Here is an 18485-nt window from a genome sequence, read left to right as displayed (position 1 = left end):
GACTTAATGAAATGTTTGGCCTGCAAACAGCCGCTGTGTGACCGAGTGTTTGCGTAACCGCTCTGCAGGTCGCAGAGAGCCTGGTGCAGCGTGACGGAGACTTCCTGCTGCGGGATTCGCTCTCCAGCCCAGGGAGTTTCGTTCTGACCTGCCAGTGGAGAAACGCGGCGCAGCACTTCAAGATCAGCAAGAAGGTACGGAGGCTCGGGCCGGCCTGCTTTCCATGACCGCCAGCTTCCACAGCATGAAGACATCATTTGGATTTTATTTCCTGTTTGACTTTAAATAAACCTACAAAAACACAAACTGCTTTAAGTCGCTGGTGTCCAAACGTTTTGCAGCCAGATTCCCTCAGTGGGACAAACTGTCTTTCCAACTAAAAACGAAAATTATTTTCTTCTTTTTATCGGATCAGGTTGGGAAATTAATGATTAGGCAACTTTTTTTTGTGACTTTTTTTAAATTAAATTTTTTTTTTTTAACTTTTTTTTCAAAATTCAGACTTTTTGTTTCCTTCAATCAAATCAGAGTTTGAGACCAAAAGTCAGAATTTGGAGTTTGATGTCAGAATTATTACATTTGTTCAGTAGCTCTAATCCTATTTTCTGTAGCTCAACAATAAATTAAATACAAAATATTTAATTTAAGCAAAGTGGCTGTTTTTGTCTAAATAAATGATAAACTGTTTCTTAGCTTTTCTGGTAATTTTTTTCAGCTTATTTGATCTAGAAAATCTTTTTATTTATTCCCAGCCACAAAATCCAAACTTTCTTCAGAAATACTTCGTCTATTAACCAAATTTAACAAAATAATTGATGTTCTGTTTTTTTGAGTAAAGAGCCACTGGATGTTTTGATATTAAAATCAAAATAAAAAAACTGATAGCAAAAGACAAATACTTTGTGTTCCAGATATATAACAATTATATTACAGAACTCATTTAAATCCTCATGCTAAGACTGGAGGGCCAAATTTGTTCTTGAATTGAAGTTGGGGGCCACACAAAATTGTTCCAAGGGCCACAAATGGCCCCCGAGCCACAGCTTGGACACCCCTGTGAATCTGGTGAATTCATCTGAGCATTCCTCTGCATTCCTAATAAAAACAAACTCACACCGTTTCTCTCCAGGTTCAACTCATATTTTTATTTATTTGACCATTTATACTCTGCATATGAATTATGCAGAGTTTTTGTTTTTCACGCCTTTTAATGCGTCAGAAAAAAGTGAAGCTTTGTTTGTTTCGGTCTGGTTCAGGTGGTGATCCTGAATGACGCGTACTCCAGAGTGGAGTACCTGTTGGATAAGGAAGGGTTCGACAGCGTTCCTGCGCTCATCAGATTCTACGTTGGCAACAGAAAACCCGTCTCGCAGGTAGTTTAACAGGTTAAAGTTCTTCTAATGTTTCTTCATAATTCATATGCTCAGTTTTGACCAACTGATATTAATGTAGTAAATGTGGATGTTTTTAATAATTACACAGATTTCAACTAAATTAATTGCGGGGGGGGTTTTTTTTACATGCAAAAGTCTGAAACTGGAACCTTTGTATTCATGCGTTTCTGATACGGCGTTAAAATCTGATGCACAAGTGACATCCGCTAACGACAAAATCTCTTCTTGGCTCACTGGGGTTAATTTTTGCTTCCAACTCAACCTGATGGGGAAGTTTCTGAAGCAAAAGGCTGCTGCTGTGTCCAGAGGGCGTTAGCCTAGCAGCAGAGCTACTCAAGCCTGAAATAGCATCTCAGAGCTAAACATGTAGCCGCAATGCTAATGTTAGCATCCACATTTTTAAGGATTGAACAGTTGAATAATCTATATTACAGACTAAAAACAATACATATCTTTCTTGTTGAGCTCACAAATCTGTTTATTCAATAATTTTGCAGCATAAATGTTTTTTGAATTGAAGATGTTGCTTATTTTGTCAAATAAAATGTGATTAATTGATAGCAGGGCATGTAATTAACTCAACTCAAAATTGTAACTGATCCCCACGGCTGGTTTTGATCATAAATAAAACCGTAAATCTTCCTCCCCCCTCCAGGTTGTTGGTGCCATCATCTTCCAGCCGATCAACAGAGCGTTCCCGCTGCGCTACTTGGAGGAAAAGTACGGACTGTCGAGCAACCACAAAGAGGCGGGGCTGATGGTGCAGGAGAGGCGGAGCCAGAACCGCCTGAGCCTCAACATCACCAACGGCCACGACGGCGCGCACGGCGTCCACGACGGCCATCACGGCCAGGACAACGGCTTCGTCCGCGGCGCCCAGCTCAGGTCAGCGCCCCACAAACTCACACAAACACACAGATCTGTCACCAAACCTCCACATTCCTCCGTGGATTTAATTAGGTGTGTTTTATTTTCGCTAGTTGCTTCGTTTTAAACCGTCGGCTGTGTTTAAATAGCAGAGATAATTCACTTTTTCTACTCACTTTTTCTCCAGTTTAGCTCAAAACCTGAATGTGTGCAGTGAGGCTGATTTCAGCTCATATCTGTGTAAGATGACAGTAATTTAAATCTCACAAATGTTCGCTCAATTCATATTCTGCTGATAAACTCTTCCTCTGAACTCAGCTCTGGTTTTCCTGCTCCTTACATATGGAATGCCAGAAGGGCCAAAAGTAGCACAACATTCGATGTGTCTTTTTCATGCTCTGCGTGAGACAAATCGAGGAAAATGCAAAACTAAATGTTAAGATTTAGGAAAAACAAAAGTTTAGTCTAATTGAAGTCTAAGAATATGTAGCTAAGCTTACTAATATGTTTACTGTTTGCATTTCAGGCAGTATCTCTACATTTCTCGAGTTGCTATGTAAAATATTTAATAGTTTTATATTAGTTTTTTACAGATAGACTCAGTCAACTCATTTCTCACTCTGACGCTCCAGAAGAAACCCAAAGAGTCTCCAATAGTCCTGTTACATGTTTACATGTAAAGTTTTCCTCTTCCTGTCAGGTTGAAGGATCGCTGCGGCAGTCAGCCAGCGAGTCTCAATCAAGTCCAGGAGAAGCGACGCCCCCTGAAGGCGCACCAATCAGAAAGCTTCCTGCCTCTGGGTGAGAAATGAAAAATGTTAGCTTGCTTCACTTTGCATACAGAAAAATGTGTATTTTGGTCAGAAAATCACAAACTTATTAACCATAAATACTAAAAACTAGAACGTTAATTGAGCTAAACATAAAAAAATGTGTTCTGCTAAAATGCTAAACTAACAGAAGATGCTCAACACAATGAGCCCTTCAGTGTGAAAGCAGGATTTTTTCCACTTATCGTCTATCTAGAACAAATTCATGCTAAATCCAATAAATGACGTGTCATTAAATCTATTTTTTATAACTTTGGCATCTTTTTTCCTCCGTAGGAACCAAACAGCCGCCCCAGCAGTCCGTGGACCCGCTGCTCACCAGCCCCGGACCAAAGTCTCCGGTGTTTCGGACCGGCAGTGAGCCGGTCCTGAGCCCATCAGCCCAGCGTAGATCTGCAGAACCTTTAGCAGGTAAGCAGACATTTTATATGAGCTCTCAATAAAACTAAATATATTTTTACTGTTTTACGTAGTAATAGCAGTGTTTTGATTTTTAGCTCTCACACAGAGCTAAAAATTAAAACAAAAAACCAAAAGAAAACCCAAAACTCACTATTTCTAAAAATAAGGGTTTATTCACACCAGCCCTGGTTAATTCGCTTTAACCAACTCCGGTCCGTTTGCCTAGATAGTCCGGTTCAGTTTGAGTAGCAGTGAACGCTAATCAGCCAACAGAGCTAGTTCTGGTTCGCCCACAGACCACGCTTTCGGTTCAGTTGAAGTGAACTCTAGTAATATTTGAATCCATATGTAAAGAGACAGCTCCAAAAGCAGGAAGTGGACTGCAGCGCAGGGCATTCTGGGTAAAAACAACCAAAACGAACATGCGAGGCTAACGCTAGCGGGAGAAATGACTCTTGGTCTTTTACCAACGGCAAAAGAGAAATCCTACAACTGCCATTTTGGTTTACATTTGGTGAAGAAGGAAGTTGCGCTGAGCGTTTCCTTCAGTTGTTCTTGTTGCAGCGCCCCCACAGGCCAGAAGAGGAACAGGCTTTATAACGGGTATTCTTTGTTTGCAGTGTGAAAATGTGTCAAATGTTGCAATTTTGGACCGAAATTGAACCGAATCTACCAAACTATCAGGTGTGAGGACTCCCTAAACCAGTTCTGGACACATTTCTGGTTCAGATCTGAAGTAAATGTTTAGTCTCACTTTAAGGCTGTAAAATGTCCTGTGAGGGTCAAAATATTACTGACAATTTAAATTTACTCTTGAAATCAAGTTGTGTTTTGTTGATCATATTAAATCTAAATGTCGCTGCAGGTCAAGCGATCCGCGGCTCCGACAGCCAGCTCTGCCCCAAGCCGCCTCCCAAACCGAGCAAAGTGCCCCTGACCCGGCTGCCCCTCATGCCTCCCTCTGGGGAAAACCCGGCTTCCTCCAGGAGGAGTGGAGGTAAAAACTGGGTGTTTTTCCACAGTCGTAGCTCATTTATTCAGTATTTCAGTGTAAAAATCACAGCTGGATGTGTTTCTGCAGCTCCGCCGGTTCCTCCTGTGAAGCCCCAGAAGCTTCGACATTTTCCTCTTGCGGATTCCCGCGGTCCGTCCAGCTCCGTGGTTTCTCCTCCTGGAGTTGTCCAGTGTCCGGACTCGGAGCTGGCGTCAGGAAGGACGGAACGGCTGCATCCGCGCCCAGCCGACCTCCGGTCCTGCAGCCCACCGGAACCGGACCGGGACCGCCAGACGTCGCAGAACCCGCCCACGTCGTGTAGCTACGTGGAGCGGCTGAAAACCGGCGGCGAGGCGGCGGGCCAGAAAACGCTCGACAGAAGCTCCTACCACCACGCCATCGCCGCCTTGGAAAGCACGAGCGAGGAAGAGGAGGAGGAGGAAGAAAAGGCGAGGTGCGGGTTTCTGCGGCCGGTTCTGGAGACGGAGTCGGCGTTCAGGCCGGCGGAGTTCGAGTCACGTCTGCTGCCGCCTGAAAACAAACCGCTGGAGATGGCGGTGCTGAAGAGAGCGAAGGAGCTGCTGCTCAGCCACGACCACCAGAGCATCGCCACACACCTGCTGATGGCCGACTGCCAGGTACACACACACACACACACACCTGCTGATGGCCGACTGCCAGGTACACACACACACACACACACACCTGCTGATGGCCGACTGCCAGGTACACACACACACACACACACACACCTGCTGATGGCCGACTGCCAGGTACACACACACACACACACACACCTGCTGATGGCCGACTGCCAGGTACACACACACACACACACACACCTGCTGATGGCCGACTGCCAGGTACACACACACACACACACACCTGCTGATGGCCGACTGCCAGGTACACACACACACACACACACCTGCTGATGGCCGACTGCCAGGTACACACACACACACACACACCTGCTGATGGCCGACTGCCAGGTACACACACACACACACACACACCTGCTGATGGCCGACTGCCAGGTACACACACACACCTGCTGATGGCTGACTGCCAGGTACACACACACTGTTTACAGAGCAAGTAAGAATAGAAATACTTCAACATCTGGGGGTATGAATACTTTTGGCCTCTTGTCTTATAAGCTGCATCAGTTGATAGTAACTCGTTACATTAACTCAGTAACTCGTTACTGAGTTAATGAGTTAACAGGAAAAGAAGAAAGAACATAATGAGAAAATAAAGCTAGAACATAAAGAGAAGTAGAAAAAAGGGAAGGGAGGATAAGAGAAAAAGAACAGAAGAAAGGTATGTTGGACATAAGAAAAGATAGAAATCCAGAAGAAACGACAGTTTAAAAAGAAATGAATTAAATAATGAAAGAATAAGACAAGAAGAAACGGAAGAGAGAAGCTCAGTAACTCGTTACATTAACTCAGTAACTCGTTAGGATCTTTTTGCTCTTCTTTTCTTTACTAGAGTCATTTTATCATCAAGTATTTCTGCTCTTACTCAAATTTTACTTTTACGTCAAACATGTTGAAGTAGTACTATCATTACTGCCATTACTATCATTACTACCATTACTGCCATTACTATCATTACTGCCATTACTATCATTACTACCATTACTACCATTACTATCATTACTACCATTACTACCATTACTACCATTACTACTATTACTACCATTACTACCATTACTACCATTACTACCATTACTACCATTACTACTATTACTACCATTACTACTATTACTACCATTACTACCATTACTACTATTACTACTATTACTACTATTACTACCATTACTACTATTACTACTATTACTACCATTACTACTATTACTACTATTACTACTATTACTACCATTACTACCATTGCTACCATTACTACTATTACTACCATTACTACTATTACTACTATTAGTACTATTACTACCATTACTACCATTACTACTATTACTACTATTAGTACTATTAGTACTATTACTACCATTACTACCATTACTACCATTACTACTATTACTACCATTACTACCATTACTACTATCACTACTATCACTACTATTACTACCATTACTACCATTACTACCATTACTACTATTACTACCATTACTACTATTACTACCATTACTACCATTACTACCATTACTACCATTACTACCATTACTACCATTACTACCATTACTACCATTACTACCATTACTACCATTACTACCATTACTACCATTACTACCATTACTACCATTACTACCATTACTACCATTACTACCATTACTATCATTACTACCATTACTACCATTACTACCATTACTATCATTACTATCATTACTATCATTACTACCATTACTACCATTACTATCATTACTATCATTACTATCATTACTATCATTACTACCATTACTGCCATTACTATCATTACTACCATTACTACCATTACTATCATTACTACCATTACTACCATTACTACCATTACTATCATTACTACCATTACTACCATTACTACCATTACTACCATTACTACCATTACTACCATTACTACCATTACTACCATTACTACCATTACTATCATTACTACCATTACTACCATTACTACCATTACTACCATTACTACCATTACTACCATTACTACCATTACTACCATTACTACCATTACTACCATTACTACCATTACTACCATTACTACCATTACTACCATTACTATCATTACTACCATTACTACCATTACTACCATTACTACCATTACTGCCATTACTATCATTACTACCATTACTATCATTACTGCCATTACTGCCATTACTATCATTACTGCCATTACTATCATTACTACCATTACTGCCATTACTACTGATTTTTGTTTCTCTGTCAGAAAATGGAGTGAAATTTCTGTGGCGTCAAATAAACCCAACAAAATGGACGCTGATGTTTTTCCACTGGGTGATAAAAAATAATTGAGTTTCTTTTAAGAGCTTCTTGTAAAAACCGTTGCTGCTGCTTCAGGTGGCGCGGATCCTGGGCGTGACTCCTCAGGTCAAAGGTCGGATGGGCGTTAGTTCGGGTCTGGAGCTGGTGACGCTGCCGCACGGCCGCCAGCTGAGGCTGGACCTGATGGAACGGTAACCATGGCGACCGCGGCGCCTCGTTTTCATTGGTGAGGGGTCTTTATGAACGTAACCAGAATCCGTCCCCCAGGCACCACACCATGGCGGTCGGCGTCGCCGTGGACATTCTGGGATGCACCGGCACCGTGGAGGAGCGGGCGTCCACCTTGAATCGCATCATCCTGGTTGCCATGGTGCTGAAGAACGCCGTCGGCGATCTGTTCGCCTTCACGGCCCTCATGAAGGCCCTGGACATGCAGCAGGTAGCGGAAACACGACGTCCACCTCCGGACTGGAAACGATGAAATATCATCGTTTAGGATGCTGATGATTTTACGTTTCACGGCTCTTTTATTGTTCAATTCATTCCAGTTTCACGCCGATAACCAAAACATGTCTAAGTTTTACTCTTCATCCAGCTAATCTTCAACTTTTGAAACTCAGAAACTTCCATGTTTTTCTCAGATTAAAGTCAAAATATGAATTTTTTCCTAGATAATTTTTTACTTTTGGAACTCAGAAATTTCCAAATTTAATCTCAAAATTAAAATTTTTGCTTTTTGAAATGAGAAACTTCCTCTGCGTGTCTGAGAACGTCTGAGCTTTTGGAGGAAACTTTCCGAACACTCAGCCAAAAAGACGTTCAGGAAGATGAATGTGCCGTCGGTGGTTGTGTCGGCCTCTAGGGGGCGCCAACATGCGTTTCCTCTGAGTTGCTGTTTGTTGTTTCTGGTCCAGTCGGCCTCTAGGGGGCGCCAACATGTGTTTCCTCTGAGTTGCTGTTTGTTGTTTCTGGTCCAGATCAGCCGCCTGGAGGAAACCTGGACGACTCTACGGAGGAACTACACGCAGAACGCCGTCAGCTACGAGAAAATCCTCAAGCCTTTCTACAAGAGTCTGTATGAAGGAGAAGGTAACAGGAAAACAGGCATTTCAGCGACTCGGAGTGTTTTCTGCTCTGAGCGAAGGAGACGAAACGCGTTTTAAAGGAGACCTGTCTCACTAATGTAGCTTGTTTCTAGTTTTTATTCTTCCGTTTGGGTTTCTGCTGCCTCTGAAAAGTCTTTTCTGGAAACGAGTGAATGAAAAAAGAAGCCTCCTGATTGTTGAGTCGCATCGTGCCGTTGCCTAGCAACCCCAGCTGAGTTCTGTCCGTTACCTAGCAACTCAGGCTGATCTCCAGCACATTTGGTCAGCTGATTTTACTGCTGCGTACAATGGCTGCTGGAAAAGACGAGAGTTTTGTTGTCTTACAATTTAGAAACTACTTTCTGCATTCTTGTTGGTTGTGCAGCGGGCCCCATGTCTGCTTTTCAAAGATGTACGGTTGTATTTTTGCAGCCATTTTCACCATGTTTTGTAAAGAACACATTTGTGACACCATAGATCTATCTTAACCTGTTCAAAGAAGCATCACGGGTCACATTTGAATATGATACGGAACATTTTCAGGACCTAAACTTTCTCTTCCAGCCTCCTCTCCTTCTGTGGTCTGCATCCCCCTCCTCCTGCCTCTGCTCACCCTGATGGAGCGACCGTCAACCACGCCCGAAGGGCTGGAGCTCTGGGAAACCAGCGACCAGGGATGTGACATCATGCTGCGCCACCTGGAGGCGGCGCGCGACGTCGCAAACAACGCTCAGAGCTACACGTCCAACGCAGAGAAGATCCTGGAAGGTAGATAAAAATAAAATCCTATTTTACCTGAGTCAAGTTCTTCAAATCTCACAAAATTGGTGTCAAACCTTTGTGCAGCACAAATTTATCATTTTAAATATATAAAAATAAAGCTTCCATGAGATCTCTGGAAACAAATCTTTAAAATGACACAAACGTTTGACACCAGTTGATTTGAAGTCGTTTTGAGCGTTTCGTTCCATTTCCCGTTTTCCCGTCCGACTTCCCTCGACCTGTTTCTGTTTCCGTCCCTTCAGGGTTTCAGTTCGACGAAGATCTGCTGGAAGTTTTTAAAACGGACTTCCAGCTGCGGCTGCTTTGGGGGAGCCGCGGAGCAGCCGTCAACCAATCAGATCGCTACAACAAGTTCAACCTCATCCTCACCGCGTTGTCAAGGAAACTGGAGCCTGTGACCAAAACACAGCTAAAGGACTAACTAGAGGACGGAGCAAAGCCTCAACCCACCGAGCCACAAGCAGCTCAAAACAAAAACGTTGGTCTGTGTTTCATGTTTCTGTGTAAAGCGACTTCAGTGATCAGGTCAGTTGTTATTTAATCCAGTATTAAATATTTACCACAACGTCTTAGAGGAAAAACTGCATTAATACTAAAACTAAGAAGGTTTGTTGTAGAGCGACAGGTTAAAACAGAAACTGATGGGATCTATAGAACAGATCACAAATGTATGGAGGAGTGGTCCTGCCAAAATTGGCAATAAATGTAGAAGTAGATAAATGGCTCAATACAGTAATTTTGCCAAAAGTTGCATCCAAAAAATAAAGTATAAAAACTTTCCTGGCTTATTTTATTATTGTGTGCTGTTATTTTCAACAGTATTAACTTTATGACCAGTAGTTATCATTTTAAGTCTTATTTGCAATATTATTGTTTTATTAGTTTCATTTATTTCATTATTTGTTCTTTCCTTAGATATTTTTTAATTTACTGTCACTTTTGGTTAATATTTATTTTTTTTAAACCATTTTTTTTTAGTAATTTTTAAATTTACTGTAATTTTTTTTTCACACATTTGGTTTTATTTTCTCCTGTAACATTTTGTCTTTGCATTTTCCCTTTTCGTTTATTCACAATTAATTTTATTTTCCTTTTTTTTTTTTCTTCTGTTAAATTACTACTGTTGAAAATGACAAATATTAACTTGCGTTACACTGCATAGTCAAATAAATGGGAAAGTTCTTTTTTATGCAATACTTAATTACTTTATCAAGCCATTTATTTCTATATTTATTATTAATTTTGGCAGGATCAGTCCCCCATAGAGAACTAAAGCTACAGATAATACACTGAGAAACAGAATGTTTTTCTGCAGAAAAGATTGGATCATAAGGCCAGAATAACGTCAAACTCACCAACAAAACCTACAGACATATAAACCAAGAGGTGAAATTTCACAAAAAATAAACAGAAAACCAAATTATTGTTAAAACTGCAGTTTTATATGTCTTGTCTAAGTCTATTATAAATTAAGTTGATATGATGCAAACTGTCTGAAGGTGGATGACGTGCTGGCGCGTCGAAATCAACGTTTCCATTCGATTTTATTTACTTTTCTCAAAACTTTGCTTGATAAAAAAGTTAAAATGCAAAATACACTGGACAGGACCGGTCCAATAATAGAGGATGGGTCTTTATCTGCATTTGTCACTAATTACCCGTATAAAACACAACTTTTACAGAGCTACGGTGTGAGTGAACCCATTTCATTTGGCAAAATTCCCCAAAAAGTATTATCAATTTTCATCTCTTGGCTAAAATATGAGCCCTGATTTTGTGAATAAATGGGGAGAAAAACGTCTGAAATCCACTTAAAGTTGATCAACAGAATAAAAATATGAATAAATGATTAATTTCTGTTTTTTTTTCTTTAAATTTAGTGCAGGATTTTAGTTTTAGTGGAGAAAAATGAAGTAGCGACGCAGTGGAAATGGCTGTCAGCTGTTCTTATAAAATATGGAACCAAAAAAAAGGTAAAATTATTTTTAAAAAGTCAAAACTGAACAAAAATCACATGTATCTATGAAGATTTTATTTAATTCACTAAAAATAAAATCACTAAAATACTTTGTGATATTCAAGCTGTACATATTTAAAACATATTAGACTGTAAATATTTTAAGACTGACTGTAAAAAAGTTAATTTTAATGTTTATATTATGAATGTTGTAAAATGCAATAAATACGGTTTATGATCTGAACTCATCTGGTTTCCATGAAGTGTTGCATGACAAAATATTTGCTTTTACACAAAATGCTCTCATGGTTTTATGTTTGTTTTATTAGAGCGACATTTTCATCAAGGAAAAGGAGAATTATGTTCAAAGTATTCGACAACATTCAAGGAAAATAAAAAATGTGCACAATATGGAGAGTGAGTACTGCCATGGTTACAACATACGGAGAACAGATTTACATTTTTCTGGGTTTAATTACTGGAAAAAGGCTTAAATGTGCTGAGCGACGTGTTGGCGCCATTGTAGACAGAAAAACTGGAGTAAATTTCACCCAAAAAATGTCTGAAATGTTCCACAAAAGATGTTTGAAAAATCAAAGAAGAAAAAAGTGAGAACTTTTTAGTGTCAGATTCTTTTCTAGAAAAAGGTGATTTTTGAATTTGAAAAGTCACATATTTGTTCAAATAAACCAAATTTGGGGGGGTTAGGAAAAAAATGGAAAATGCAGTTAAAAAATTTGAAATTTTTGACTTTTGAAACTCACAAATTTCCATGTTATCTTAAAATTTTCAACTTTTCACTCAGAAATGTCTTTTTCCTAGAAAATTTCTGATAAATCTCATTAATTTTTTTTCTCTCATATTTTTTTATTTCTGATTTCCATTTTGTTAAATGTTTAACTTTTGAAACTTAATTGTTCAAAAAAAAAATTCTAGAAAATTTGTGAAATTAATCTCAGAATTTCATTTTTGGTGATTTTCTCCTGTTTTTTTTTTTTTCTACACGCTCTCGCACGCCGCCGTCTCAAAGTTTTCACAGGATTTTGGAGAAAAAAGCAGAACCAGACAGATAATTTGTCGGGTTTATTGCAGGATCACAGTGGCTTCCAGTACCAGAACTTACTGCAGGTTTATACGTTTAAAACAAAAGTTTAATGTTTCTCCAAAAACACCAGAAGAAAAAACATTTTCTTCTCTCGGGTTTTTATGCAGAACATTCCCTGCTTCTTCTTTTTTCTTTCACACAACAAAAACGTGGAAATCTTTGGACTTTTTGTTCAGTTGGAAGACATTTAGGTCAGGAATGATTTATAAGATATTAAAACACAGAAAAGCTTTAAAAATAATTAGGATGGAAGGTTTCACTGCATTATAATACACAAAATTATGCAAATGCTTTTTCAGCATTAAAGAAACGAGGTTACAATTAACCCCACAGCGATTCAACCCAACTCAGATTTACAGTTTTGGACGTTTAATCTGTAAACGTGTCTCTTCTCGCAGGCAGTAGTAAGATTTTAGAGTCCTAACTAAAGAATCTGTGGAGGGAGCTAAAGATTAGGGTGATGGTACGGAGATAATCAGTGGAAACTAGAAATGCACCGATTGTAGTTTTCTGGCCTGACGATTCACAGTTTGGCCAAATATCCCAACAAAGTTCCATCTTTGCTTGGGGCGATCGCCGATCTCCCAAAATTCATGAAATCATTACCGAAAAAAACCTGCAATGCTAAATATTTTTCAACCAATTTTTGACAAGGGTGTAAATATTTAGCAAAATGTACTTTAATACATAAAATACAAACTAAAATGTCTTTTTGTCTACATGTTTTAAGACAAACGTCTTGATGAATCGAGATCCAAACCTGACGGGCGAGAAAAACTTTGGGCTTAAAGCTGAAGTGTCTTAATTTTATAAAAAAAATTCTATTACATATTTATTGAAACTGTCACCATTTTGTGACAGTTTATGAAACAGGAAAACTGAAAAAAAAGAGATCCCGTCTTCTCCCAGTGCCAACTATACACAACCAATCAGAACCAGGAGGCGGGGCTTAGCGCTGTCAATCACAGCCTTTACGCTGTGCTATCGTACAGCTTCTTCCTGATATTTTCCTGTTAAGTTTGTTACATGACTGTTTCAACAAATATGGGGAAAAAAAAACATTTTTAATTAAAGTTACGTACTTTAAGTGTACAAAGTAAGTAAGGAAACACAAAGTCATTGCTTGAATTGCAACAAGATGCATTAAATTAATCCGTCCAGCTGCAGAAACTGACGTTTTTAATTCGCTTCATTCTGCGAGAAGTCAGTAGAATAAAGTAAAATTATTTCCAAGCTAATTTATTTAAATTTTCTGCATGTTTAAGAAAAAGTTTCAAGGTTAAAGTTTGCATAAAGGCAACAGAGAAGCAAATTTAAGCCCTGATTGGAGATATGGAGGCTGTGAAGTGACAAAAATAAGGAAGTTGGAGTTAGAACATCTACAGCGTCATAATGCACATTTCACAGCTTCGTCATAGAAACAGAATCACGGCCGGCTGCTGGTTAGAGATTATTCCTCAAAAGTCTGAAGCGTCCATTAGTGTCTCAGACATACCGTCATGAATCAAAGATCTAAACAAATCATGCAAAAATAAAGTGTTTTGAATAAAAAGAGTACAAAACAAATATTTTTTTGTTTGTCTAGTGGTCATTCAGAAAAACAAAAATCACATCATTCATTCATTCATCAGGTTCAAACGCTGTTTCAGGGCAAAGTGCATCTCTTCAAACCGTGTCGCCTCCGAGGAACAAAACAATCACCATGGAAACACATTCAGCATGACACAGATGTTTAAATGTACAAATAATTCAACAGATTAAAGAAAAAAAACAACATGACGCATGTAACACGGACGGATTTTTGGCCTACTTGGCTTTCCGTACATGATGCGCGTGTCGAAACATTCACAAACAAACTGATGTCGAGAGTCCAGGAGGGTGAAGGATGAACCCAGGTGGCTGATGGGAAATGTAGTGTGTAAAAATCTGTCAACGATGAAAACAGCATGAAGGTTTTCTAAGGCTGAAGTCCAGCTGGAGGAGAGGCCGCCCCCTGCTGGTCGACTGGCGCAACGACATCGGAGGAGGGAAAGGCAAAGAGAGAGGAAGAGGAGGAGGAGGAAGGATTGTGTTTTCACCTGAGTCCTGCTGTCTGTCTAATGATCTCTGAGAAGTTACAAACATTTAAAGAATCATGCTTCATTAGACAACGTGGCGATCAACGGAAACTTCAAAAACATGCGACTTGGTGAGGATGAAGGCAGGCATGAGGAGCAGAGTGGCTCAGGCAGGCAGGCAGGCAGGCAGGCAGACATCACCAACAGAGCACAGATGATGACAGGACACAGATGGAGCACAGCAGCACTGATGGTGTTAGCAAGCAGACCGGGACGGCTTAAACAAAGTCCGGGCGCTGCTGGGACTCGACATGGCTCTCTGCTGAACAATCACAGGTACGGAAGAAGATTAGGGCCACTAAAAAATAATTAATGTCAGAATTAAATTCAAGATTCCGAAAGAAAATCTGAATTCTGAGATTAAATTCAAAATTATAAGAAAAAAGTTAGAATTATAAGATTAAAATCATATTTCTGATCTTAAATTCAGAATTCTGAAAAAATTACGAATTCTAAAAACAATTCTGAGTTTTATGGTATTCTAAGATTAAATTCCAAAAAGTCAAAATTCAGAGATTAAATTCAAATTTATGAGATTAAAGCCAGAATTCCTTTTTTTCAGTGATCCTAATCTTCTCCTGTACAGAGGAGACTCTCGTTAAAAGTTATTTTCTTCCTGTTGGAGGAAATGTCGATCAGGAATGTGCAAACGCTGCTCCATGTTTTAAAGATGGTGCAGCTTGTTTCTCAATGTTTTTGCACTTTCAGCTCAAATCCAGATGTAAAATTACAAAATAAAAGCTGCTTTAATGAGAAAAGGCTTCGATAGAGTTAGGAGACTCAGTCCGTCTGAACAACCGTCTCATAATTTCATGCTGATGCGTTAAAAGACAAACCATGAGAGCGAATCAGGATGCAACTGAACGAAAACAAAGATGGCGTCGTTAATGAAATCTGACTTTCTGCTGATTATGGCAGCACAGAAACATGCAGGGCCTCCTTCTCCCCGCCCCCCCCAGCCTCCACCACCAATCATTATCAGCGTGAGCCCTCCACCAGCCAATCAAATCGCCTGGCCACTCTGCAGCCCTCAGGAACCTGCAGCCACGAAGAGGAGAGAAACCGTTACAAACAGAAACGCACTTAAAAACTTCAACAGGGAGAATATTGTGTTTAACATGAAAAATGTTAAACTTTCAGAGAGTTTTCTGCAACACTAGCTGCGTTTCCATTAACCAGATGAATGCACAATTTGACATTTCAAAAATAAATTTGCTTCATGGAAACGCGCCAAATTCTAAAAAGAAAAAATTGAACAAAAAGTTTTGTGCTAAAATGAGTTTTTAAGGAAATTTATGTATTTCTTAAACCGCAAAGGAAAAACTTTTTTCGTATACAAGTCACATGATCAACAAAAGGATGTTACTACTGCCGGAAACCACAAAGACGACGACAACAGGAAGTGGCAGGAGGATGATTTTTAATGAACTATTGTGTGAACAAACATGTTTCACTTGGGAATTTAATTGCGCTTATTTAATTTAAACACTTCACTTGTGAAATTGTGGCTTTTTTTTCCCCAATATTTGCTGAATATCGACAGTTTTGCACACATTTGTAATGGAAACGCAGCTGCAGCTAGGTAGTCACAAACTAAAGCACCACATCTTCTTTCAAATATTTTAATTTGTTTATGCCAAACAGACAATAAAAGCTTGGATTTGGAACGAACCAAAAAGAAACACAGCAGAATAAAATCTGAATTATTGAAATAATCCTGCAAACTTCATACAAACATCCTTCTTACTGAACCAGATCCTAAAAGACGGCCATGTTGCTTTTCTTCCCCACCAAACCACCAGGCTAAACCCTCGTTTGTTCCTTTTCATGCACAAACTGAACTGTGAACTCTGCAGAAAACAAGGAAATGTTCATTTGTGCTGCAACTTCTATCGAGAAACTTGAAGAATCAGAATTTCGTACAATTATTAATAAACGCTAAGAGAAAGTATCTAAAGTTTTTAAATGTTGTTAACTATTGAAGAGAAAACATGAGGTCAGAACTTAGCTGCACAAAACTCTGCAAATCTAACAAAGATAAAAAACGTTCCTGATGTAAGCAGCTCAGTTTGTGGTGGGGATTGTTTGCAGGAAGAAAAGCACAAAAAGTCATCTTATTATATTTTACTTCTTAAAAAACTGCATGAAATGAACTCGTGTGCATAAAAACTGCATTAGTGAAGACAAACCGGCAGGATGGCACAGATAACAAAAAAGTGCAAAAATGCACAACACAAAAAGAGCTTAAAATCAGGGAACTTGATTGTTTCATCCAAAAAATATGAAATAAAAAGTTTCTAATATATTACATAACGTTTTCTAAAATAATCTGATTGATACTGAGCTCAGCAGGTTCGTCCCGTTTGTCCCTCCCAGCACCGGTCCAGGGGGACGGACGGCGTTTGGATGCTGCGGCGCCACGCTGACGCTAAAAGGCAAACATGGAGGCAACGACAGACAGGAGGCGGCGGCGCCTCAGATGTACGTCACGGCACCTTTGCTGTTTTTCTCGATGGTGATTTCTACGTAGGAAGTGGGAACGTAGCCTTCCTCGCCGCTCTGCTTCCTGGCCCGCGTCCAGCCGTCGCCTTTGTCCTCTTCGATGATGTACAGCACCTGCAACAAAAACCCCAACATGGCCGCTATGAGCAGGGAAATAAACATTAAATCTTTCAGTATTTTATTGCAGTAAAACGTAAACAAGGCGTCCAGTTTGAACCCAACTGGTTTTCAAACTTGCAACTGGAATAAAGTAAATTATTCCAGGGTTTGATTCATAATCTGATCAGTTACTCGGTGCTTGACTCGACTTTTTACCAAATACTTTTTTACTCATACTTGACAGATATTTTTTACTTTTACTAGAGTAAAAGTATGTTAAAGTAGTGCTGCTCTTCAGTTTAACTTTTGGGAACTTTATCCCACATTTATCCGTTAGACAGACAGATTAAGTCAGTCGCACTTACATGTGAAGGCAGTTTCACTCAAAATTAAATAAATAAATGATTAATATGCTACCAAATAATTTATAATAAATAGCCAATTTAAATATTTCAGGGACTTTCTCCATTTTTAATTCAGACTTTTTTATTTTATATTCTTAAATTCAAATGAGCAAGCGGAGAGGCGGCTGCACAGTGGTGCAGTTGGTAGAGCTGTTGCTTTGCAGCAAGAAGGTTCTGGGTTCGATTCCCGGCCCCGGTCTTTCTGCATGGAGTCTCCATGTTCTCCCTGTGCATGGTGGGTTTTCTCCAGGTACTCCGGTTTCCTCCCACAGTCCAGAAACATGACTGTCAGGTTAATTGGCCTCTCCAAATTGCCCCTACGTGTGAGTGTGTGTGTGCATGGTTGTGTGTCTCTGTGTTGTCCTGTGACAGACTGGCGACCTGTCCAGGTGACCCCGCCTCTCGCCCGGTACGCCAGCTGGAGAGGCACCAGCACCTCCTGACCCCACTGAGGGACAAGGGTGTAAGAAAATGGATGGATGGATGGATGGAGCAAGCGGAGATTTCTGTGTAAGTAACTAAAATAAATACATACATGTTTAATAAATAAATGCACGAGGGAATGATGTAAATAATTTAAAACAAATCTTGAAATAAAATTTGTGTTTTTGCAGGGTTAAAAGTCACTTTAGTTCTCTGAAGGCTAAAACGCGGCAGGCGTGTTGTTTTACAGAAGACCACATGATGGCGCCATTGCGTCACAAAGCAAAGAACTGATGAACAGTTACCTCATCCTCTGCCATCGTCAGAGTCCCCTCATTCTGCCCTGCAAAACAAAGAAACACATCATCAGAATAACGCTGCTTACGTTTACAAACATTCAAACATTTATCTTTAAAAACTCAAAAGTCTGGGGAAAAAAAAGTTACTTTTGACCGATTCTGTCCAAAACCAGGTGTGTCTAAAAGCAAACTTTGCAATAAGGGTAAAAATATGACAAATCATTTCCTTACAGTAGAAAATGTATTTGCCTGTTTATAACCAAACTTTTATAAAAAATCAAA

General features: G+C 39.7%; 2 protein-coding genes and 1 long non-coding RNA gene across 9 annotated transcripts in view; 2 read left to right on the top strand and 1 right to left on the bottom strand.

Moving 5' to 3' along the window:
- The window catches only part of bcar3 (BCAR3 adaptor protein, NSP family member), a 107647-nt gene extending 96149 nt beyond the window's left edge, over nt 1–11498 (top strand). For all 5 annotated transcript variants that reach the window (XM_081605984.1, XM_081605983.1, XM_081605985.1 and 2 more), the window contains 12 exons: nt 69–194; nt 1257–1373; nt 2050–2279; nt 2962–3062; nt 3368–3502; nt 4359–4490; nt 4575–5125; nt 7505–7620; nt 7697–7868; nt 8407–8518; nt 9079–9282; nt 9540–11498. In XM_081605984.1, the coding sequence (XP_081462110.1) occupies nt 69–194; nt 1257–1373; nt 2050–2279; nt 2962–3062; nt 3368–3502; nt 4359–4490; nt 4575–5125; nt 7505–7620; nt 7697–7868; nt 8407–8518; nt 9079–9282; nt 9540–9718 (2175 nt within the window). In that variant the 3' untranslated portion in view covers nt 9719–11498. The remainder of the gene's footprint in view (nt 1–68; nt 195–1256; nt 1374–2049; nt 2280–2961; nt 3063–3367; nt 3503–4358; nt 4491–4574; nt 5126–7504; nt 7621–7696; nt 7869–8406; nt 8519–9078; nt 9283–9539) is intronic.
- On the top strand, nt 5132–5830 carry LOC145551391 (uncharacterized). Its single transcript, XR_014087196.1, has 2 exons — nt 5132–5479; nt 5560–5830. It is a non-coding gene; the product is annotated as an uncharacterized LOC145551391 (long non-coding RNA).
- Nucleotides 11499–11557: 59 nt separating the features above from the next.
- Nucleotides 11558–18485, bottom strand: part of fnbp1l (formin binding protein 1-like) — a 51254-nt gene continuing 44326 nt past the window's right edge. For 2 of the 3 annotated variants that reach the window (XM_081605996.1, XM_081605995.1), the window contains 2 exons: nt 18210–18247; nt 16083–17092 (listed from right to left, as the gene is read on the bottom strand). In XM_081605996.1, the coding sequence (XP_081462122.1) occupies nt 16952–17092; nt 18210–18247 (179 nt within the window). In that variant the 3' untranslated portion in view covers nt 16083–16951. Of the gene's footprint in view, nt 15515–16082; nt 17093–18209; nt 18248–18485 lie in introns of those variants that run through there. The other variant, XM_081605994.1, reaches the window with a different exon arrangement.

The sequence above is a fragment of the Poecilia reticulata genome, chromosome 4 (assembly GCF_904066995.2).
Source record: "Poecilia reticulata chromosome 4, P_reticulata-male-v2, whole genome shotgun sequence".
In the NCBI taxonomy this organism is placed as follows: Eukaryota; Metazoa; Chordata; class Actinopteri; order Cyprinodontiformes; family Poeciliidae; genus Poecilia; species Poecilia reticulata.
This window is presented reverse-complemented; position numbering and strand designations above follow the sequence as displayed.